General features: G+C 34.5%; 2 protein-coding genes across 11 annotated transcripts; both read right to left on the minus strand.

The window, feature by feature from the left end:
- Positions 1-236: 236 nt before the first annotated feature.
- Positions 237-17,637, minus strand: LOC111286460 (B3 domain-containing transcription repressor VAL1). Of its 10 annotated transcripts, XM_089761931.1 has the most exons (20): positions 17,410-17,637; positions 17,081-17,164; positions 16,897-16,919; positions 16,589-16,812; positions 15,940-16,068; positions 15,806-15,839; positions 15,386-15,468; positions 15,085-15,180; positions 14,506-14,560; positions 13,349-13,448; positions 12,572-12,782; positions 12,021-12,186; positions 11,908-11,939; positions 11,428-11,494; positions 11,251-11,355; positions 11,127-11,152; positions 10,064-11,012; positions 9,914-9,960; positions 9,717-9,796; positions 8,622-8,861 (listed from the first exon to the last, which is right to left on the minus strand). In XM_089761931.1, exons 2-20 carry the CDS (start codon positions 17,120-17,122, stop codon positions 8,820-8,822), a joined length of 2,511 nt encoding a protein of 836 aa, XP_089618057.1. In that variant the 5' UTR covers positions 17,123-17,164; positions 17,410-17,637; the 3' UTR covers positions 8,622-8,819. The 10 variants fall into 10 exon arrangements, with proteins under 10 accessions (XP_022732168.1, XP_022732167.1, XP_022732166.1 ...); XM_022876437.2 differs by lacking the exon at positions 8,622-8,861 and having other exon boundaries at positions 9,109-9,796; positions 16,589-16,769; XM_022876436.2 differs by lacking the exon at positions 8,622-8,861 and having other exon boundaries at positions 9,109-9,796; positions 16,589-16,776.
- A 2,367-nt stretch (positions 17,638-20,004) lies between these two features.
- On the minus strand, positions 20,005-23,551 carry LOC111285045 (trans-cinnamate 4-monooxygenase). Its single transcript, XM_022874265.2, has 3 exons — positions 22,717-23,551; positions 22,455-22,588; positions 20,005-20,751 (listed from the first exon to the last, which is right to left on the minus strand). Exons 1-3 carry the CDS (start codon positions 23,499-23,501, stop codon positions 20,153-20,155), a joined length of 1,518 nt encoding a protein of 505 aa, XP_022730000.1. The 5' UTR covers positions 23,502-23,551; the 3' UTR covers positions 20,005-20,152.
- Between the last annotated feature and the right edge of the window lie 209 nt (positions 23,552-23,760).

Below are 23,760 nucleotides of genomic sequence, written 5' to 3' on the forward strand. Positions count from 1 at the left end.
AACAAAAATTCAAAAGCACTCTTATTTTAAGATATATATTTTCATAAGTTTCAGATAAATTTTGTATATATATTTACCGGACATTAAGGGATCGCAATTCGATACTTACAAGTTAGATAGTAAATCCAATAAATATATTTCGGCAAACATAATCCTATAAATATATAAAGAAACATGATTGATTATTTTATTTTAGACAAGAAACTGAGCAATCATTAGTTATTGCTGAATCGATATATGGAAAAATTAATGTGTTTTTTTTTTTTTTTTTTCCGTTTAGTTTTATGATATCCACTTTTTTTTTTTATTTTTTTTTATTTCGGGCATATGATCTATCAGTTACATTTTACTTGGAGCAACTTAACAAGGAAATTACAGTGCATGTGGAGGTATGAGACGAGCACAACAAATTGGAAAAAGGCAAAACAAAACTATTATACTTGTTAAATAAACCCACCCAAAAACAAAAAAGTAGAAAATGGAGGAGACTATCATTGAAGACCATTTCTTTCCATACTGGACTCCTTATGCCCTTCATCACTTCTGTTGTCACGCTTCCATCCAACAGATGCAAGAAACTCTTCATCTGAAAGGTGTCTGTCATTCTCTCTATTAGCTTGTGACAGTAAATGAGAAGTAAGGCTACCCTGTTGCTCACTCATTAAGCTTGCAATCCCATTTTGCTTTATATAATTTTCTACTGGCATGCCGGTAGTTTGAACAAGACTCGTCATATTCAATCCTGGTACTTCAAGTTGCAGCTCTTCACGATTGGGGTGACAATTCAGATCTATTTGTCCGGTGCTAGTCTCAGCCACCTCAGCTTGAATTCTGCTTTGGCTTCCTTCATTCTCTGAATGACCGTGTCTTGTGTCATTCAGCTCTGGTTCATCCTTGTGCTCATTATTATCCTTCTGGGAAATTTCTGCCTCACGTTCAGATTGGCGTTTCTTCCTCCGTAGCATGAGCGTTTTAAACCGGCGCTTTACAGTCAAGCACACGTTACAGGTGCATGTAGGCTTGTGCTTTCCCTTTCCACTTGGAGGCTGAATGCAAACAATGCACGTACAGCCAGGGCGGTGTCTGGGATGTTTTGTTGTAGCTCCAACTGAAGACTCCCCCACATCGCCCAATTTGTCTCCTAAAACTGCAGCACTAGCCAGAGCATCTAAGCCTGAAGGTTCAGAATCAGGGGCCAGCTTAGGGCTTTCTGGAAGTTTTTGCTTCTTCAAATCTGGAAAAAGGTATACATGGAAGTTAAGTGGTATCATGAATTTCGTATAGGACACAACTATACATGCCGAAAAAGAAAAAAAAAAGACTATTCATGCCAAAAGAAATAATGTATCACTGTCAAATTCATGGATTTTTCACAAAGCAGAACTCAACAGAGACTTGTAGTAATGGTAAGTTGGTCAAATAGCATGGCATACAGATTTTCATCCGTCTACTTGCTTGAATGTTGCAGAACTAATGAGCATTAGCACATATAAATAGAGGATCATTTATAACAAGCATTCAAGAACCGTCTCCCTCTAGAAAGAACACCTGCTTCATTTTCCTAAAACCATTTTGCACAATGAGCCATTGAAATAGCGTCCTACCTCTACCCACTTTAAGAAGATTCTCCAGTTCCTTTTGGCTAATCTCCTCTGGTGCAGAACATGAACACCTAGGAGCACATCATTGAATCAGTGGAGCACAAACATCAAAAAAAAAATTTTCATCTCACAGATACATCCCATCAGTAGCAATCTCACAACACAAAAAACGAAAGAAAAATGTTGCACCTGCTTGAATCCCAAACATTATCTGAACATGTCCACTTTGGAGGGAGAAGAACATCTATAGGTAACCTACGCCATTTGGAGCAATCATCACACTGGGCCCACTGCTCCTGTCCCCTACAGGAAGTCCTAATAACATTCAGCATTATATGTATGTATTTAGGAAAAAAATCATATGAAAATGTTCTTTTATCATATTTGCAGCAATGTGAGATCTTAAAGTTCCAGCATTTATGAAACTATAATTCATTATGAAATGATATCATTCTAAGTTCAAAAAAAAAAAAAAAAGAACAAAAACATGGAAGGAAATTAAAAAAGTCAAAGTTTTTCTTTGAAAGAGACCGCACAACAAAAAACTAGAGAGATAACAGACCAGTGCGTGGATATGAAATCAAAGTTTTCCAAACTGAAAATTCAAGGGCTTGACACCCTAAAAAGGAAGGCTTTTCAACATTGAAACTTTGTCAGTATGCATAATCAAGAAATAGCTCCAAAATTTAGAGCTCTGCAATAGACTCAAGAAAGCTGTCACACATGTTCAAATAATGTTTAGAGTTTAAATTCATTCGCTAAAGATAACCTAACCATAATCTCTCAAGCTCTACCATGAACTGAAAAATATAGATAAATACCATAACCGGATAATAATTTTGTCAACTGTCATCTTTCCAATACTCTAACAAGAAAATATAGAGAAATATATCATTAAGTCTTACCCAGAAGGCCGGGCAGCAAATATGGTCCTCTTTCCGAAAACAGGGGGTTCCTAAATAAAACAAACAGCATTGATCACACAGCTACAAATAAACATGGTAAAATATGAATTTGCGTTGGCAAACCATCATGGCATCATTTCATCAAAGGAAAACTGTAACTGTTACATACATCATATTCTTCAAATTCATGGTCCTCAATAGTCACAATGCTAGGCCTAACACTTGGGGGTGGTCGAAGCAGGTCCTGTGCTTCTTCCCATGTAAGCCTTAACTCCAACGCATCTTCATTATGCATCAGCAACCTCTTACTTTTGGACCCAATATTTCTTGTCCTCCTCTTCTCTGCATTCACTGCTGGCTGCTGCATTGGATCCTCATTTGCTCCATCTCCATGGTTATCACCTCTACCCCAACTAATATTTCCATCTGGTAAACCCAAATGTTCGGACAGAGCATTTAGAAGAGGACCCTTGCCACCTTTTGGGGTCTGAAGAAGACCGGAATAAGCACTCACTGTAGACAAATTCTCAATGCCACCAGAATGTGAAGTTTCCCCAGAATGTGCACCATTAGGAAGGGAAGATGTCTGGCCTTCCTGCTTATGAAATACATGTTCATGTAAACTATTAGTTTAGAGAAGAAATCCAATCATTTCTAAAGTCTGAATATGAGAATGACTTTAAAAAATTTAAATTTGCCATGAACACCTGTGTATCAGTGTTTGTCGCCCTTCGAAACCCTATAACAAGTTTTTCTCCAGGATCTTTTCGACTAAATGTTACTGCAATAGAAGAGAATTTTATTACTAGTAAATAAGAGAAAGAAAACTTTAGGTCTGCAGTACAAGTTGACTTCCCACTAGCATGACATAGCAGAATATAGAAGAAAGCTATCAGATTATTAACAAAAGAGAATTCCTAAATGTACCAAAATATCTTAGCATGATGTAGCAGAATATGGAAGAAAGCTATCAGGTTATTAACAAAAGAGAATTCCTATATGTACCAAAATATCTTAACAGTCAATAAAATTATACATAAGGAAGCTCGCACATATTGTGACACAAAAAATCCAAAATCACAAACCACAGACAGAACTGCAAAGAAGCAAAAAAAAAAGGGGGGGGGGGGGAGGCAAGTAGTATTTTTGCTCTTCAATTCTATTGGAAAAGAATTTCAGAGCACCCTAAGGGAGAAATTTAACATTTTTATCTGTTTCTCAACATAAATAACTATTAAAATATGAAAATAAATGGACAGCAATGTTATAATTTCCATAGCTATGTATGGAGCATGAGAAAACAGTTACTCACATTAGATAAATACTTAAAGATGTTGAAAGCCATAATAAGCTATTAACTGGAGTTGAGGAAACTAACTATTAACATAGCATAAAGCCAACAGATTCAGATATCTACATGAGATTGTGGAGTCATATAGGCTACACGAGAAATGGGGGGGATGGAGGAGGGTTTTATCCCTTCGAGAATCATAAAGGGACAATTCCTACTTATAGTCTCATCAAGTGAGATCCTTCAAAGAAACAATTCATCTTTTAACATCTTCAGATAAAGAGCGTGTTAAATAAAAAGTGCATCAAATGACCGCTCTCAAGGTCTGAACCATGCTCTTTTCGTTCTCAGCTCTAGTCTCTAGATGTACTTTTGAGCAAAACAATAGTCCATTTCATTCCTAAGTTTTTATGCTTGAGAAAGTTGTTTCATTGGTCACAGAATTATTCCACCAGAAAACCACTATGAGCTTTTCTGTATGGAGCATCACCAAAAAAAATCCATATTTTTTCACAAAAGAACTATCTATAAAAAGCAAATAAGATACAGTAGCCTAGATATCAAGCAAAGTTATACATAATGCTCTTAACAATAAAGGAACAAAACATACCAGTATCGCCTGCTCGAAGTTGCATGGACTGAATACAAGGTGTTACACCCTCCAAGACATACATCCTACTATTGTTATTTGGCCAAAATCTGAACTGAAACGTCCATTCTTTCCCATTTACATCTTGAATCTTTAGAGGAAGGCCTTCGGATTGTGAAATGGGAGGAAAATATGCCTGCATTGATTTCTAGTTCATGCAAATGCAATACGAGGAAAAGATTGGAGAGGGGGAGATGAGGGAGTTTGTTGGGGAGGTTAGGGTGCAGGGCAAGGAAAAGGCATCAAAGTGAGTAACTTAAAAACTTACTTCAGCACATGCTTTTGGAAGCACTAATCGACCAATTCGACCAGCATCACTGGCACTTAGAACCTTCTCAAATAGTGGCACAATGGTAGATTTTAAACTTTAAAATTGCAAACTTAAGGTAAACAACACATTTGAATCAACAGACTTACCAAAAACTACATATATCACATAAAAAGATATTATTCTAAGAAAACCAAAATTAGAAACTTAAGCTAACATTCATGGATACTCTCCCGATAGTTTTTGCAGCTCTTGATCAGTAATTCTTGGCCAATACCGAGGAAGTAAATGATTTTTCCCCCGCCCCTCAACCGGTGGCCTTGCAATCCGTGCCTGGGGAACCACACTTTTATTCACCTCTGAACTTGTTGCTAGACCATTTTTTGAGGGTTTGGGCAATATTGGACGAGATCGTTGCCCTTGTTGAAAAGAGGAAGCCATTTTTCCCTGTTCTTTTCCATCAGCTAGCCCACTGGGAAAAGGTAGTGCAAAATTTGGATTCCCAGATAGTCCTCCCAAAGTCATATTCAAAGAAGGTTGTGAAAGTGAATCATGAAGATCTCTAATGTCTAATGCTGGTCTGGCATTGTTTGTTTTTGCAAAGCTAGGTGGTTGAACATATGGTTGCATAGCATTTGAAAACCCAGCACCCACTTCCCCAATGGGACACGTGACTTCCTCTCCTCTGCGTTGCCCAAGAGATGCATTTGCATCACCTCTCTGAGATTGAGGCAATAGGTTGCATTCAGTAACCTCCATGATTTTGCACAATTGGGCAAGTGTTCTCTCATCAACATGATCACCAACTGCTTTACCTTCAACAGCAATGGATCCAGCATTATTCATTGGCAATCCACTAAATCCTTTGGGAATTTCATCCCCATGAGTCTGCATCACAGAAGAGAAAATAACAGTAGGAAGCAACAAGATTACAACCCATCAAATGGTCTAAAGACCAATACAATAATGTGCCATTTCTACTGTTAAAATATTGCTTCCTAGAACCGACTCAGCATACCAAAGAAAAAAAAAAAAAACTAGTAGAAGAACCAAGTAGGTGTAAAGAAGCATCAACTCTTTCCCATGACCTTGAACCAGGGTTCTCATAGATGAGTAAGGAAAGGAAAATTCATGTTAAACATCAAAACATGATTTTATACTACGAAACCAGGTGACTAAATCTTTCAGACGAGTGGGAAAAAAGTACCTGAATTCTTCTAACCGAATGAAATCGCGAGCTCTTTGCACAGCTGGTACACCCAACACCTCCATAATCTAGGAGTTCCAGCAGATACTTGGAGGCTATGCAACCACAGTGAAGACGCTGCCATACCAAATTAAATTACTTAAAATGTTAAAAAATTGAATATTGTTTGAACTTTAATAAGATTAGCAGGATTATCAGCTTACTTTGCTGCATAAGCGGCACTCCCTCCATCCAGATTCCTCCACGTGGAACGTATCACAATAAACATTATCCTCGTAGGCAGAGCTTAAGCACAGAAGTGAACAAACCGTGAAAAAAAAGTAAGAGGAAGCATTGAAAATAAATAGAATGAAAGAGTGAATACATGAACAAAATAACACTATCATCTTAAAAGTATAAACTTATTTAATAACAATTTCTCAGTTGAAGGTAGAAAATCATGCACCAAATGCACACCCTTGGAGAAGAGAGGAATTCCATGCAGCCCCCATCTTAGCAGCATCAGCACTTATACCTTGATGCTGCATATTCTATAACTTCTCAAAATAATGACTCAAAATTTAGAGGGCCATTATCATCCCTATAGTATCATTACCTAAATGCAGTTATCACTTGAATAGTTAAAGCACAAACAACTTGTTTATCTTATCTTTTGATTAACCACGAAGTTTTCCTTCGTGCTTATAGGGTCTATAAAGTTATACTTTTCTTTTATTTTTGGGCTTTCCTGGTGTGGTAGGGGAAGGGAGATGATAGTAGTTGCTTAGGACTAGTACTAATTCCACTCCTGCAGTATACATGTACAAAACATTAAGGGGATTGGAAAGAATAGCAAGTGCAATTTTTATCAAAAGCACGTATAAGCCCATATTGTAAGATTATAATACAATTAGTAGTATATTTGGCCTTAGTTTGTTGTGATTTTGTTTTTTCTTTTTAATCTTTCATAATCACGCTAAATATCCTAAGAAGGGTAAAACTCTAAAATGAAAAATTCTGACCTGGAATTGGATACATGGGAGCCAAATCTCAATTTAGAGAAAAGTGAAAATAAATAAAAAATAAAAAAAAAAAAGAAAAACGTAAAGTAATAAGCGTGATAAAATAAATCCAAAGACCAGTAGCAAGCAAAGCATTAAATTTAAAACCCAAAACCCAAAATGTCGAATGCAAAATGGAATTGGTGAAAAAAAAAAAAGGAATGAAGATTAAAGTACCCGCAACGGTAGCAGAGATGAGCAAATCCTCCAGATCGTAGAGGCCATCCTTTCTTCCATTCACGGGTGGTAGCAGTTCCACATGAGGAATTCATGCAAATCTTGGACCCCATTCAGCTCAAGCTCTCTATCCAAATCCAAATCAAAATCCAAATCAAATCCCAAATAAAAAATACCACTTTCAAATTCACCCACAAGTCTAATTATAATTTCATCAACGCAACATCCCCATGCACAACATATATCCAATTTTCAATATTATGAATAAAAAACAAGCACGATGATAACAATAAAAAGCGAGCGACCGACCAACCTTGTTGAAATCAAAACAAATCAGTCATTCAGAGAAGCAACGAGGAATAACCCACTTCACTTGAAATGAAGAGGGAGCTCGAGAAGAAGAAGAAGAAGAAGAAGAAGAAGAAGAAGAAGAAGAAGAAGAAGAAGAAGAAGAGAAGGAGAGGAAGTGAGTCAACCGGCAAGTGGTGGATGAGTAAATGTGTATAACAAAGAGAAGAGAAGCGTAACGGCGGTGGCGGTGGATGTGTGCGATCCTTGTTAAAGTTACTACTTACTACAATTCCACATTAAAAAAAAAAAAAAAAAAAAAAAACCCAAAGAAAACGTGTTTTTGTTTGAGTTTTATGTTTTGAGAGAGAGAGAGAGAGAGTGCATGCAAAGCAACAGCGAAGTCAGCAACAGCCAACAGCGAGCAACAGATGCATAAAATGCATGCACGACACTTGAAGACACACCACACCGCTTCTTAACTCAACCCAAAGTCCTCTCTTTTCTCTCCCTTTTCTCCTTTTCGGACATTGATCCAGTCACCCGGCCGTTTCCTGGGATTCTGGGACCTGTCTTTTGGATATCAAGATCGGCCCTCTTTTCCTTTTTCCAATGGGTGCACCCTTTTTCTGTCACACTATTCATTACTTATGTCTTATTACTCTTAATATTAATTATGTCCATACTCCATGCACATATGACACATACATAACACCCAAACTCAAATTTATTAAATGAATTTTTTTTTTTTTTTTACCTTTTCACTCCTAACTTTCTCTTCTTCTTTTTTTCTCTAAGTTTCTACAGATCCAATCTTAATGTATTGAACACCAACCCAAATTAATAATAAAAAAAATGCTAATAGGCCTCATGAGACTGACAGATTGACAGTTAAAGTGGCGGTTCTCACAACCCTTTTTTCGCTTTACCCCTATTAAGTAATCAATTTGCTTTTCAGATTATTATATAGATGACATATAACATACTACTGTGAAGTTGACATCTTCAACAACAATATCATTAATTGCATGTATGTTTAATCGGTGTGCATCTCCATGGTTGATTTTAATTGGAGGTAATAAAATATATATAATATATGTATTAGGATGGATATGATGACCGGATGACAAGTAGATGCCATTGCATATTTGCATGTATAATATAGTATATAATATGATTATGATATGTATGTATGTAAGTAAAAAAAAATGGAAGGATTCCTTGCTCATTAGAGGTCAAAAGATGGGCTGTTTATCATGTTAGTTATTTTATTTTATTAATGTCTAATCACCGCAACTCTCTCCAGCTCCAATCAATTATACACAAATTAAGCAAAAACAATAATGCAGGAGAAGAATCCACCCCCGTTGATCCTTCTTTGTTGTGTTTGGGGTCACGTTGCAACATGCAATGTTGAATTTTGAACTGCATCCATCTGCATAAAAGATTTGACTTTTTCATAGCTCTTGCCCCTAGTTAATTTTTCAGCATCTTTTATCATCACCGAATAAGACTTTCAGTCGCACAATTAATCCTCTCACCCTACTCTTAATTCATTGCTATTACTTTCTATAAAAGAAAAAAAAAGCTATTGATATATATATATATATATATATATATATTGTCACTAACACAACAAGAAAACATTAACTTTGTAAATTAATGTCTTAATTTAGTCATGCTTTTATCGAAAAGTTGATCTTTTTCTCTTATTAATTTTGCTAGCTACCAAATGCGAACATGAAATCGAGTTACAGAAAAGAAAAGGAAATTTTGATGTGACAAAGCCAATTAACTGCATGCATGCACAAACGTAGTGTGGGAGTGGCAGTAAAGAGAAATGCTTGGTTAATTGTTGCCTCGGCTTGGCTCGGCTTCTTGAAAACCTGGTAATAAGGATAATGGAAATGGGTGGTTGCCACTTGCCCCATTACCTTTGAAGGACTTTTCCAGACTACCAGGATCTCTAAAAGTCCAAAAAACCCAAAATCAATCTTCTTTCTAATCCTTGGTTGGTTGAGCCCAAGAAAGCCCAATAGAGTTTTGAACAATTGACAGTCTCAAACTCCATTTTCGCACGATATTACTAGTTAGGGACTAAGGGCGTATAAAGTCATAGATGAGTGTGAAAGTGTTGGATCGAAAGCATCCCCTGTTAACTGTTACTCAATCTGCGATTTTTTTTTGTTTTGTATTATTTATACCTTCTTCATGATGCCTAAGGTAGATGCCTCCTTTACCACTTCTCTACGCAAAGAAGTTGAATAACATGGCTTTCAAGCATCATTACCTGCTTAGATGATGAGTCCTCACCATTGTTCTGTCTTCCACTTATCGCTTTTCCCTCTTCAAGTTTAGCATTTTCCGGTCCTGCATTGGCGTATGATTCAAACGGTATACATCAAAGATCTTACAGTGGCAAATGGAAGTTCAACATAATAACAAACCAAATAAAAAATAAAACGTGTATACAGAAAGAAGATATACCTTCAGCCCCACTTTGACAAGGAAGAAGAATCTCTTCATAATTATATCTAGCAACAATGAACACCTTCTTTCAGTATCATACCACAGTCAGGTGGTAAGGAAAAGAATCGGCCAATTTGGAAACATGAGTTCTAAGTATGTCGTAAGTACCCTTTCTCATTTGGACTGCTATTGGATTTGTCATGGATCTTAACAGATGATGATTCTTCCTCACCATGCTCGGGAGAATATGTTTCCTTTTCTTTTAGAGTTCCATCCTTTGATTCCTCGCATTCAACATCGTTGTTGTTGGGATTTGAACCATCCATTGCCATCGGGTCCTCTGAAAACAATAAATCATCTCCAGGGTAAGTTTCTTTTTCAAGTGGAAACTGTTCACAATTGGCTGGTCGGAAATTTGATTTTCTTTTATCATCTCTCCTGATACTTCGTTGTACTGATAAATCAGGAAATCCTGTCTCTCTATGTGGACCAGCGGTATTGGACGAATCCAGGGGAACACCTTGCATTCTAGAATCTCGAGATAAATCACGCTGGATTGATCCAGACCCAACATTTGAGAATACTGGAGAGTTATAAGAGTTTTTGTGATTAATTGATTGGCGGAATGCAAACTTCTCAGATGTGAAACGGCCAAAAGGAGAACATTGGATAGATTCACTGGGCTTAGGTCTAGCAAAGCAAGATTTGACATCAAAATTGAGTTCAGGAACAGGAAATGCACCAATAGGATCTTCAGTCCACAGCTTGGATTCTAAAGATGGAAGGTTTGCCTCTGACGTGCAATGAGAAGAACTGAAACCTAAATCTATATCAACTGAATTGCATCCTTCCTCAAAAAACCATGTTTGAGATGGTCCTATTTTCCCTCGGAAACAAGAGCTTATGGATTTGGTGGCTTTTGACTTGGGAAGCACTGGCGTCCTCACACATTTTCTAGATCGTTGCCCAAGATTATCCCCGTCTTCGCAATGTGTTTCCACGGCAAAAGCGTTGTCCATATCATACTTCTTTCTAGTTCTGCCAAAAGTATTGCTTATTGTTCTGCTCTGCCTAGGCATTTGATTTGGAGGTGAAATGTTTATTGTTTCACCTTTCACTGCAATGAAATATTTTAAATGATTGCTTTAGTTTCGCAAGAGGCGCTTTTCTTTAAGGACTGCAACAAACTGACAACGAATAGTTAAAGCAGCTTAGAAATCAGTAGCGTAACCTGCGCTAGATGAGCATGATTCTTCACTGCCAAAGTTTTAGGTAAAAGAAATAGGAAACATGTAAGGTAAAGTAGGACCATCAAACCAAATCACCTTGAAACACAAAAAGTTTCTGAAATTTACCTCAGCAAGCTCAAAGTATCCTTTGCATCTTCAGTTTCAAGAAAAGGCCAATCTAGTTGGCCTGCGAAATCTCTAGTATCATAATTTCCTTGAACTGGGTTATGCCTGCCACCATACAAAAGCAAATTTTTTTAGAAAAGAAGAAAAAAAGCCGAGTTTCCCCCAGAATTTTCATACCTTAAACCAATTGAAGTTGTGAATCGATGATCAACTTCTGATGATGTACGTTCTGGAGAAGGTGGCTCTGATCATGGACAAAGAGAAAACATAAGAGATGATAGCAAAGTAGTTCTACATTCATAATTACAATTCTCACCATAGTGTGATACATCAAGGAAAGAATAATAGCATGATCAGAAAGAAGGTAAACACAAATTATCCGCATGTAACTCCAATCTATTAGGTGTAACTTTAGCTACCACTCATCCAAAGTATCTGGAGATCACCACCTGGAAATTTCTCAACTAAGTGTATATAGCTCTCCAAATTTTTAAAAGACATTGGATAGAGCCAATACTAATCATTTGTGTCTATGCTTCAAAATTAACATACAGCGGCAAAAAAGACAATAACGCAAAAATAATAATAAACTTATTCACTTTGCTGATTACAAAGCATTCAGCTAAGCTATTCCATAGATTGAATGAGAAATAGCACCTAAACTTCTCAACTTTGTTGCTTTCACATCCCTGCATAGATGTAACACTTCATCAAAAATATATATATGCTCCTACTTCTCAGAGCAAGGATATTCACTGTTGATAGATCACCTTTTCTTCAGCATGTGATGGGCTTCAAAAGAATCATCTGAAATCTCACCCTTTTCATATTCCAAAAAATCTCCAGAATCTCTATCCATTTTGTGTGGCTGGTACTCCCAAGAAACATCATCTTTCCTTTCATGGAGAAAGTCATCATCCAGGAAGCTAAGTCTAGCTGGCAAACCAAATGAGTAAAGGAAATAACAGATATGGCAGCACAGAAGTCTCCAACAGTATAATGGGGTACAAATAGGAGAAAAGCTTTGTCAATAAAAATCCTAGTTCAAACTAGTACTTATTGACACTGAGAACAAAAGTGGCCCGATGACAAAATTTATAGTCCATTGGAGGGGATGTTGCTAAGTTCATGATTAAGTCAACCAAACTTGATGAAGGAGATGTACATGAATAACACAAAATCTATCTTCGGAACAATTAATGATTATAGGTAAACAAAATTTCTGAATATCTTAGTCATAAGTTCTTGCAATGTGTGAAATGAACAATAAGAATTGTGATTCAGGAAAAAACAACTAAGACCAAATAGAATTGAGATTTACCATCCCATATATCTTCCCTTCTTCTTCTGTTGTAGAAAATGTTTGTATCACCAAGAGAGCACTTTCTGTTGCTACAATGGCTGTAAAGTTGCATGTGGTCTGTGACAGTGGGTAGCTCTGGCTTCCAATTTCCATGTGAATCCATTGTGTCCATTGAAAACTCTGAAGGACTGCCACCAAGTTGAATATTGTTGTCCTGCATCATCACTTCCTGCATTTAGCACATATTATAATAGTCAGTTCTATCTCAACCAAAATTAAGACACGAAACTAGAGTTTAATGTTTAAGGGACATACAATTACATTCAACTCAGTGAAGACTTACAAGAACAAATGAAGAAAAAATTGAGCATTTCATCTGATATGACTCCAGCATTTAAGTTTAAACAACATTAAGATGCATAATTCGAATGTATATATATTCTTGGGAGACTATTGTGGTGAAATAGGTCAGCGTTGCAATTAGTCTGTCTCTTTTTCCTGTCAAGCAGATCCTTTCAGCCATTAAGTTTTATGCAGGCCAAAGTTACACATAAATTCTAGTTCTGTATATCTATATGCTACTAAGTTATTCTTCTTTGCATGACTTGTTCTATATAATACTTAAGAACTATGGCTGAACCAAACTTTTCAAACCAGGCAAAACTTGCAGAAGCAAGGTAAAGTGAAAAAGAAAGAATTTAGCTCTCACATGAAGATCATTTTTTGAGTAAAGGATGAATTTACAGAACATATAGGAATAAGAAACTTAGAGAGTAGATGACGTAGTGCTCTCACCACTTCTAGTTCAAGATCATTCAGTACAGACTTAGAACTCTTTGATGAGTTTAGTTGCCTTCCAACATTCCAGGTTAATGAGCAATCATCAGAAGAGATTCTGCAATTGCAAAAAGTTAAGATGTGTAGATATAAAATATTACCACTCTTTAACTCTATAATTTTAGGTTCTCAAAGAATAAACTTTGTTTAAGTGAACAATTAGTGTAGCTGCTAAAGAACGTGTTCTCATTCTCATAGAATTTAAAAGATTATTTGGTGCGGTTGACTGCAATAAAGTTGGGAATGGTAATCTTCTAATATTCTTATGGTGTAGTGTTGTTAGTTGTTACTGCTTGGGTGGTTTTCTTTTACTCACTGAGGTGACAGTTTTTCTTTGGGGTTTGTACTGGAACTCTGTTATTTTCTTTGCTAGCTTTTTCTAGTTTCGCAACTTTTGGTTGCGATAATAAATATTTGGCTTAGCAAAAAAAGTTGATTAGAGTCCACATGATATTAAAGAGAAACAGAAAAATATTAAGAAACGAGAACTGATGACTACAAATCTGTTGAGCACTTCTGACTTTTTTTAACAAGCACCGTCCAGCTTTGTGCAATCAAAGGAACTTAACTATTTCCCTCTTGGAGACCCAAAAGCAATAAGGAATTTTTCTAGGAAATTTATCATCTATTCTTTTTCATGAAAAAAAATTAAAATTTGTAAGAAAATCATAAAAGGATCATTCTCAGGCACACCTTGAAACATCTTACAACAGTTAAATGAGCCATATCAGCAATGTAACTTGAAATTGCACTTTCCCAGTCAATACCTCAACAATCAAATCATATCCATCAACAGACATTCCACGCATTGGCCACAAAAAAAAAAAAAAAAATCTTTGGAGAAATCTCATATTCACTTCTTTTATGATTCTTTTACGTAGATAGACCGCAGATTTTAATTTATAATTTATAGAACCAGTTACTTGCAGCTTGGAAGTAGAAATACCATTTGAAATGGAAAACAGACAATTAGATTGATACAGGTTGCAGTTTATGGCAACTATGACGCTGAAAGTAGTCTAAGAAACTGAAACTAACAGTTGTTACCACCAAGAACCAATTATCTAGCATGTGATCAATATGGAAGATGAGAGATTTTGTGAATTACACATTACCTGGTCTGTTGCTTTGGTGAATGCAGTGGGGTCTCTGTTCTGATCTTACCTAAACCTGATACAGCAAAGCAAGCAATAGAACTATTAAGGCCACGAAAATAAAGCCTAACATAGAATTCAACAGTAGCATGCTTTTAGGAAAATGTTCAAAACCAAAATCATTGCATCAGTTCTTGGTAACATACAGGAGAAGAAGGATTATGAAATTAGAGATTCCTTCTTTAATGATGCACTAGCAGGTTCAATAGAGTCTAAGTGGATAAGGATGACTGTTATAGAATTGTTTCCTATTTCAGACTCCAGTCACTTTCTTTGCAATTTTTGTCTAAGTTATACACTTATTTTGTGACATTCCCAGAGTGTTCAGCTTTTGGCTCATTACCTGCCCTTTTATTTACATCCAGAGGCAATTCAAAAATTACCTATTCTTTTCAAACAGTTATAAAGTTTAATAAAAAGAGGAAACTTAAAGAAAAAACAGTTCTTCATGTAAGTTTGCTTTCAGTTTCTTAAAAAATTCACTTCTACATGACCTACTACCTTAAATCTTCCCTCAATTGTTGATGAGTAAGATCATACCTTCAACTGAAAATGCAACATGAGCTTCATGAACCAGACTTTTGTCTGAACTGTCCTCTGATGCTTCATCATTAAGCATGTCGAAAACAGATAATTCTGGAAAAATAAACAGTGGAAGCAAAATTTGAAGAGAACTAAATTTTAGTATGTAACATTAAGTAAACATCCTAATAGTGTGCTGCAGTTACTGACAAACTAAACAAGATCATATACTTTTTTGGCCATCCACAGTTCCATCAGGAGATATGGCAACTGCTAACCATTAGTTGAGATCTTGTGAATAACCAATATTACAACTTACGTTTCTCAGTGGCTGCATTCCACAGATCCGGACTACTATTGATTCCATTTAATGCATGATTTTCATGATTGCAAAATAAAACCCTGTGTAGCAACAAAAGCATTAACTTTTCACAAGGTCAGCAAGCATTTGTGATGATTCAAGAGAGTCGAATTCATTTCAATCAATGTACAGTTATTATTTCAAAATAAGTTTTTTCAGGTTTTTTTATATATAATTAAGCGGACTCAATCGTAGTTAAATATTTATGTAAAATTGTTAATATAAATAATTGTAGCCGTGTTTAAATTTGGGGGGTTTCTCTAACTAGCATCTATGACTATATCCAAATGAAAAGAGATTTGATGTCTGTCTGGATAATTTAGTTACATAAATGTGAATGCATAGCGCCATCGCAGCGACATAAAAGTAATCACCTACTTTGGATCCCCTTGGTAGCTTGATGGTGGAGCACCTGTGCCAGCATAATGACAGTATGCACTGAATACCTATGAATTCCAAAGAAGCCAGAACTAAGTTCACAAAGTTAAGCACAGATTTATATTAATAAATACCTGCTTGCTTAATTTCAACAGAATAGGAAGGAGGGACTGAATTTGTAATGACTCTTGTTGGATCCTTTGGGATATGATACTTCATTGTTAAAGTGTCAATCTTACCATCCCTTCTTACATGGCTGAAAACTTAGAATATTGAGGAAAAACAAAAAACAAAGCTCGTCACAAATTTAAACACAATGCAAGAAAAATAAATGCATAAAAAGCATTGTGCCACAAGCCATCAATGTATAAAAAAGCAGAGTGCTCTATTGAGGCACTTCTTGTGACTTGTGACTAGCACATGGTAGCCCTTACATATATGTCTATTTATATTTAGTTAGATATAGCTGCCTTGTAGATACACATTAGCATATCGTTTCAAATTTGTGGATAATGCATTAGCGCCAAAGCTACATATCAATTAAGTTTGATATCAAATAAAGCAATGAAAAAATATCAGTGACAGATATGGAAGGACGGCTCTGATGGGAAAATTTGATTGAAGACCATTTCAAGACAAAAAAAAAAAAAAAAAGGTAATGCTAAATGCGTGTTGCAAAAGAGCAAAGCATGGAGGACAAGGATGTAGCCCATTATCAGCTTGAAATTTCCAGCAGTCTCATTTTCATAAATTAGTTGGCCAGTAGAAATTTTGGACACTTACTGCTGTTGGGACAAGACTTGCGTTCATCAGAAACAGTTGAGAGGTTTAGCAAGCTGAGAATATCTAGAGACCGACATTCCTTTTGATGCTTTCCACCAACGCTAGTTTCATCAGCATAACCCTCAGAACCTGCAGTCTGTTGTTGTTGTTGTTGTCGTCGTTTCCTTTGTTCAAAGTATTGCTTTTGCCTCGACATTAGAATAGAAATAGAAAAAAGTATATCACTGTTTATTGGATGTTATGTTGCCAATCTTGGAAAATAATTGATGAATAACAAATCAAAGAACAATTAGAATAAGGTTCTTTACCTCTTCTGTGTAGACTTCCTTGACTGAAGTTCTCCGCAGACAGAGCATTGCATAAAATTAATGTCAAAACAGAAGAGAACACACACTCACACACACACATATATATATTCTCTGTTGTGAGTTAAAAATGGCAGTGCTGAGTAGCAACAAGTAAAAACCTCAATCCAAATTATGTAACGCTTACCGTTGTGACTTTCCGTCTTGATCCTCCCATCCATTGCAACATTGTTTACGTCAGCCGCAGAACAAATTTATATGGTTGAAGAAGCTGAGCAAATCAGCATACAAGTAAATTACATGAATTAAGCTGTAAAACCCTAAGAAAGAAAGAGTAACGCAAATCGGAAATCGGGAAGCAGCATTTTTATAAATTAATGAAGGAAAGGAAATATGGATGGTAGAAAGAGGAGGACAAAATCCATTTTTATAAGAAATATTTTAGAATAGAGAGGAAGGAAAATTAATCTATATTCAGAATCATTAATGGATATGTAGGATCGATCTTAATCTTACCTGGGCTGATATAGCGATATTACTGATAGTAAAAGAGAAATAAATTGGTTAAACTCCACTCGGATTCTGCAAAGAAAGAGAATGAAGCGGAAGGCCATCCATATATCTCAGATCGATCCAAATGCTTTTATTTGCGCCTTACAGCGACCGCCTTTTGGTTGCACATGTACTTCTTTCACGCCCTGCGCTATCTCCTGTCATTTCGTCTCATCTCTGCCGATTTAGTTTATTTTGTATAGAAACATTGGCTTTATTTTAATTTAAACTATGGGAGGGAATAGGGAACAGAGAGGGCTCAGGGCTTACCTGATTTGAATTTGATGATGCACTTGCACAAGCCCACCACCCAACTTCTCATATGGGCTCCTAGCCTATTATTCATGGAACCTGTCGGCCTCAACCAAACTAAACTTAGATTTAACAATTTCTGTATTTTTATATAAAATATTAAAATTTATATATTCATATTATATTTTATATATAAATTATATGTAACGATTTATGTTGACAGAACAAATAAAATACATATTTTAATTTTATTAATAATTTTTATTAAAATTTTAAATTATATATTTTTTATTTTTTTTATTTTTATATCATATCTTTGTATCATATTTAAAATTATCAAATCTAATCAATCATACATCTCCTCCCGTATAGTACACAAAAATCATCAATTTCAAAATTAACTCCAAGGTCGTTTTCAATCAAACCCAATTGTTATCTCGTGCGTTGTGCCAAGAAAACGTAACAATCTCAATTCTTTTTCACTAATGTCGTTCACGCAACGATCTCAATTCTTTTTCACTAATGTCTTTCAAGTAGTCAGTGCAACATGCCAGGCAAGCAAGTAGCTAAGTAAATAATTATGAAATGATGTAAATGTAAACAAAGAAATTCTTCACAAAATATTTTTATTTTGAATAATCGAACTCTAAACTTAAATCTTTCATCAATATAAGTGACCCAAAAGTCTAATGAAAATTTTAAAATTCTTTGAAACAAAACTTTACAATCACCTCAATTGAGAAACCACTAAATTTTTTATAAGATTAGAAAAATAAAAGTAAAAATATTAATATGGAAAAAAATATGAAATTTTGTCAATGAATAGATAAATAAAATCACTCTTATCAAAAGAATAAAAAAAAAAGAAAAATAAATAGTGAGATTTGATGATAGTTTTAAATCTAAACCAAAACAGTTTTCTATTTATTCCTGAAACATTTTAAATTTAAAAGCTCCAATGTAAAGTCTCATTAAATTTTTATTTAAAAAAAAAAGTCTCATTAAATTTTAATTAACTCATTTTATAATTTTGTCTTATTAGAAATTAATACAATATTAAAATTTTTATATTTTTATTGTATTTAAACAAGTCCTTATTCTTCAATTTATACCCAAGTATACTTTTATTTCAAATAAAAAATTGACATATATTAATGACTTATTTAAGAATAAATTAAAAGCTAATGATTTATTTGGATATAAATTAAAATTCAAGTGTTTATTTTGGTACAAAGTAAATGTTAAGAGTTTATTTTGATGCAATAAAAATATAAAGAGTTATCTAAATAAAATAAAAGTAATGAAATTTTCGGATTTTTTTTATTATTTTAGGGAAAAAAAAAAGAAATCATACTATTTTATTTTCTAATTTTTTTCATTTTTTCCATTTATTGATATTTGCAACATGTAATATGTAATATTATATTCAAATTAATTAAATTAAATTTAAGTCTCAAATATACAACTTACATTGCAATAAATAAGTTAATTTTAATGTTACTGTTATTATTACTACTATTATTATATTAGATACATATTGCAAATTTAAATCTGCAAATTAAAAATTAGATTGCAATTAATAACTAATATTAAATATATAATAATATATAATAATAGGTAACGAAAAAAAATCTATTAAACCTATAACCAATATTCATCCTAATGTATATGCTCTTTAATCAATCCATTTTTTTTTTCTTTTTAAAAATGGAGTAAAGCTCGTGTATATGATTAGTCACTTTATTTTCATAACCATATTGCAATTGACTAAGTCCATTCTTCCAAAAGAAATGAGTGGAGCCCATACATTAAGGACAAAACGCATAGTTATTAATAATTAATAAGAAACCAATCAAAATTTGACAAATGAAAAAAATAGAATTCTATAAATAATAAATGAATGAAACCAAATAAATGTGCTCAATATTAAACATGCATTAATTATATAGTGTTGTTGGAGGCAAACACTTTTGATTAAAATGATTAAGATTAAAAAATTTTATATTTTTTAATATTTTAATGAAAATGATTAAGATTAAAAATATTATTTTGATTTAAATTAATCATAAATTTAATTTTAATCTATAAATATAAAATATAAAACTTACATTAACATAATCGAATCACTACTCTTGCTATTTGATTTATATAATATTTAATATTAAATTAATTATCATCGATTGAATCACGCATGGAGAAAAAATATTTAAGCGTGGAATTATCTCTTCAAATAAAGCTTAAAAATAAGTTAAATTTTTTTTTTAAATTATCAATTATACTTAAATAATATAGAACCAGAACATTAAATTTAAAAATATTAAACTTACTGCAAATCTTATTTCATCATTTCAGGTTCACATACACTGTCACACCGCAGAAATATTTATCAAGACAATGTTTCCACAATCATTTTTAACAATCTCACAAAGAGTTCACTAAAAAGATACACGTGAAGTTAAAATTCCCTTGGCTTAGCAACAATGGTCGAATGCTTCAAAATGTGTAAACTGAACTGTCCACCTTTCTCCGTGGTATCAATCTTCGATTGACCTAGGGGAGGCAAGAGCTCAAAATTCTGTACTAAACGACCCAAAGTAATACCAAGGATGGGCAATGCAAGAATAATTCCAGGGCAACTTCTTCTCCCAACACCAAATGGGAGGTAACGGAAGTCATTGCCATTGGCCTCAACCTTAGATTCCTCTTCCAAGAACCTCTCAGGCCTAAATTCCTCGGGATTTTTCCAGTTAGCAGGGTTGTTGGCAAGCCACCATGCATTCACCAAGATTTTGCTCTCTGCAGGGATATCATAGCCGGCGAGCTTAGCATCATGGAGGTTCATGTGGGGTACAAGCAGAGGAATTGCCATTCGGAGCCTCAAAGTCTCCTTGACCACGGCCTGAAGATATGGGAGTTTGTAAGTGTCAGGTTCAGTGATCTGGTGACCAACTCCTAGAACAGTGTCAAGCTCGTGGCGCAGCTTCTTCTGAATTTCAGGATGGTTCACAAGCTCCGCAATCCCCCACTCAATTGACCATAGTGTCGTCTCGATTGCTGTAGAACATAACAATTTAACTCAGCAATTGCTGTAGAACAGAACAATCTATGCTACTGTAATTTGACCCCTGATCCTGAACAGCTTTCTTTTATAATCAGTCCCCAAACTTTTGATTAAAAACAATTTATCTGAATTATTGAAGTGAGACAAATTTTAACCCTTCTGACTGACTATAACAGTAAGTCAATAACCCACCCCAATATGAAAGTTAATGGTGGGGTTGAATGTTTCAGGTGTTCTTTTTCTTTTAAGCGTCAAAGCTGAAAAAAAAGGATGCTACAAAACTTTTAAAAATTATGGCAAATGGATAAGTACAACCTTGCTTAAAGTAAAAGTCAAAAGCACGACTCTAAATTTGATCACATTTATCAAGAAGTAATTAGTTGATTCGATTAAAATTCATCTTTTTTAATTAAAAAATTTTGAATTTAAATTTTATTGATAATTATTTATTAAAATTATCTCGAATATATAATTTATAATCATTTATTTTAAATTATCAAATACAACACATTTTATTTTGATCTAAAAAATTAAACAATTTATCTATATTTAAATTTTCTTTTACCTAAAAAATATTTGGTCACATGTATCATGTGACAATGAAATTTGGGCTCATAATTAGAACAACGGGGCCTACACCATGTATATCCTAATCAAGCTTTATAAGCCGATTTATATATGTGGGTAAAAGTGTAAAAATAACAAAGATAAAATAGAAGATTACTGGAAGAAGAATAGTATACGGATATGGCAAGTAAAAGACTCTGGTTGTGCTAGTTGATCCGTTCGTTACCAACATCTTTTTTTAGGCCGATTTTGGAAAGTCGGACTAGTACAGAGCAACAGGTGACAAATAAAAATATTTTTCTACCTAATTTATTGTCATCTTTATTTCTGATTAATTTTATTTAAATTATTTTTATTTTTTAAATTAATTTTATTTATTTTTATATTTAAAATTTATCCATAAATTTTATATTTAATTAAAAATATTTTATTTATTTTAAAATAAAATAATAAAACTTTCACGGATTATTTTTAAATAATTTTTTTAGTAAAAAAAAATTTTAAAATAAATAAATTATTTAATTTTTCAGATCATAATAAAATGTATCGTATCTGATAATTTAAAATAAATAATTATAAGTCATGTATTCATAATGACCATAACAAATGATCATCGATAAAACTCGAAACTAAAATTTTTTTATTAAAAAAAATAATCTTAACTGATTGAACCAAACACTTGTTGATATTTTTAAATAATTAGGAAGATATTTGCCTGAGTTTGTAGCCTCCAACATTTACTAATGTCTATATTTAATGCTTAATTGAATGCAATTTAATGTTGAAAAACACAAACTGAAAAAAAAAAAAATAAAACTCAATTTCATAAATTTTGTGTTTTTGCATACATTTAATTTTTTTATAACACAAAGAAATCATTCTTACTTTTATAGTATCCTTAATTATAAGTATCCATTTTTAAAAAAAATTTTCAACTTAAGGATAAATATTTCAAATCAATAAAAGTCAAAACCTAATTTAAATTTTTTTTATAATAATTTCTTAAAATTTACAATCAAAATTAGATAAAATATATAAGCAAAAAGAAGTAGCTAGTTTGTATTCCATAGATAAGGACAAATTTCCGTAATAGTAGAAAATAAAGAGGACAGAGAGAGCACAGCATTACCCGCAACATTGATATTCTCAACAATATAAAGAACGTTGTCCTCATTGATCTCCCCCTTCTGTTGAGCATCCAGAATATGATCTATGGCACATTTCAATCCTTCGTTGTTCATGCTTTTTGTGCTTGCAAGTCTCCTGAAAAAATAAATATGAATTAGAATCACTTAAATTTGATGGGTACAACTTATTACCAGCCTGTCATTTCCAAATTAGTAAACAAAAAGAAACCCGCACACAAATTGCTGTATCAATCAACAACTTACTTTCTGTCTTCGACGAAGTGGTCCTTGAAGAGCTGCAACCTCCTCTCCTTAACCTCCTTGCAGATCTTCAAGTAGCCTCTCAAGAAGGGCCTCAAGATGGGAATAAAATCTCCATAATTGTACTCAAAACTCTGTGCCAATCGACTCCTCTCTCCGTTCAAAGCCTTGAGCCTAACAAACAAAGGATCATCTTCACTCTCGAACCTTTTGTCGAACATGATTCTGTACATGTTGTTGTACATCATCAGCTGCAACCTCCTCCTCAAAATGATTCCGTTGGTGGCTGCCTCAGGATTGTTCTTGACATCCTCCACTACACTACCAGCCTCAGCCTCCCATCCGAACCTGTACTGCTGGACAACCTTGTTGGTGAAAAATGGGACGGTCATGATCCGCCTCATTTTCCTCCAGTGCTCACCGTAAACTGTAAACACCATATCCTGACCCTTACCCGTGAATATATCAAACACCACGTTCCGGGTTCTTGATCCGAATTCCACTCCCTGCGTATGGAGTACCTCTTTTGCTAGCTCTGGTGAAGACACCACCACTAGATTACGCTGCCCCATTCGAAGTAAAAATATGTCACCAAATTTCTTGGCCAAGCCTGTCAGGTTTCGGTGGTTCAAGTCATCACCCACTTGGAGCCAGTTGCCGAAGACTGGCACGGGTAAAGGTCCAGGAGGGAGCTTGAAACGCTTGCCCCGGAGTTTAGAGATGGTGATGGCTACTACCACCGCCACGAAGATGCCTAGAAGGCTCTTCTCCAAGAGGAGGAGATCCATTGTTGGTCTGCTGTCGCTAGTTGGTTTTGGTGGAGAAGAAACTGGTGGGTGAAGAACTTGGGAAGGGAGCGAGCTTTTATAGACAAGCAGATAACTAGATACAGGTAAAGGGGGTTTGAAAGGCGCTTGTGGCGACGACGGTTTGATATGGTAGGCGTTAGGTGGATCTTGTGGTCATGTGTGCGTTTTGGGGAAGTGGGTGAGCTTTGAACTGTCGAGTTTGACGCCGTTTGATTTGACGGCCCATTTCCTGTATTTT

Source organism: Durio zibethinus, chromosome 6 (genome assembly GCF_047325235.1).
Source record: "Durio zibethinus cultivar Kanyao isolate XHJ-2024 chromosome 6, ASM4732523v1, whole genome shotgun sequence".
NCBI classification, from domain to species: Eukaryota; Viridiplantae; Streptophyta; class Magnoliopsida; order Malvales; family Malvaceae; genus Durio; species Durio zibethinus.

What these genes read in the sequence shown, in the direction of transcription:
- LOC111285045 (XM_022874265.2), bottom strand. Translation starts at nt 23,501, where the DNA reads ATGGATCTCCTCCTCTTGGAGAAGAGCCTTCTAGGCATCTTCGTGGCG. An exon ending in CACTTCGTCGAAGACAGAAA is followed by an intron (nt 22,589 to 22,716) that starts GTAAGTTGTTGA and finishes TTATTTTTTCAG; the next exon opens with GAGACTTGCAAGCACAAAAA. An exon ending in TGAGAATATCAATGTTGCGG is followed by an intron (nt 20,752 to 22,454) that starts GTAATGCTGTGC and finishes TATGTTCTACAG; the next exon opens with CAATCGAGACGACACTATGG.
- LOC111286460 (XM_022876431.2), bottom strand. Translation starts at nt 7,251, where the DNA reads ATGGGGTCCAAGATTTGCATGAATTCCTCATGTGGAACTGCTACCACC. An exon ending in AGTGCCGCTTATGCAGCAAA is followed by an intron (nt 6,039 to 6,124) that starts GTAAGCTGATAA and finishes TTGGTATGGCAG; the next exon opens with CGTCTTCACTGTGGTTGCAT. An exon ending in CGACAAACACTGATACACAG is followed by an intron (nt 3,105 to 3,213) that starts GTGTTCATGGCA and finishes GTATTTCATAAG; the next exon opens with CAGGAAGGCCAGACATCTTC.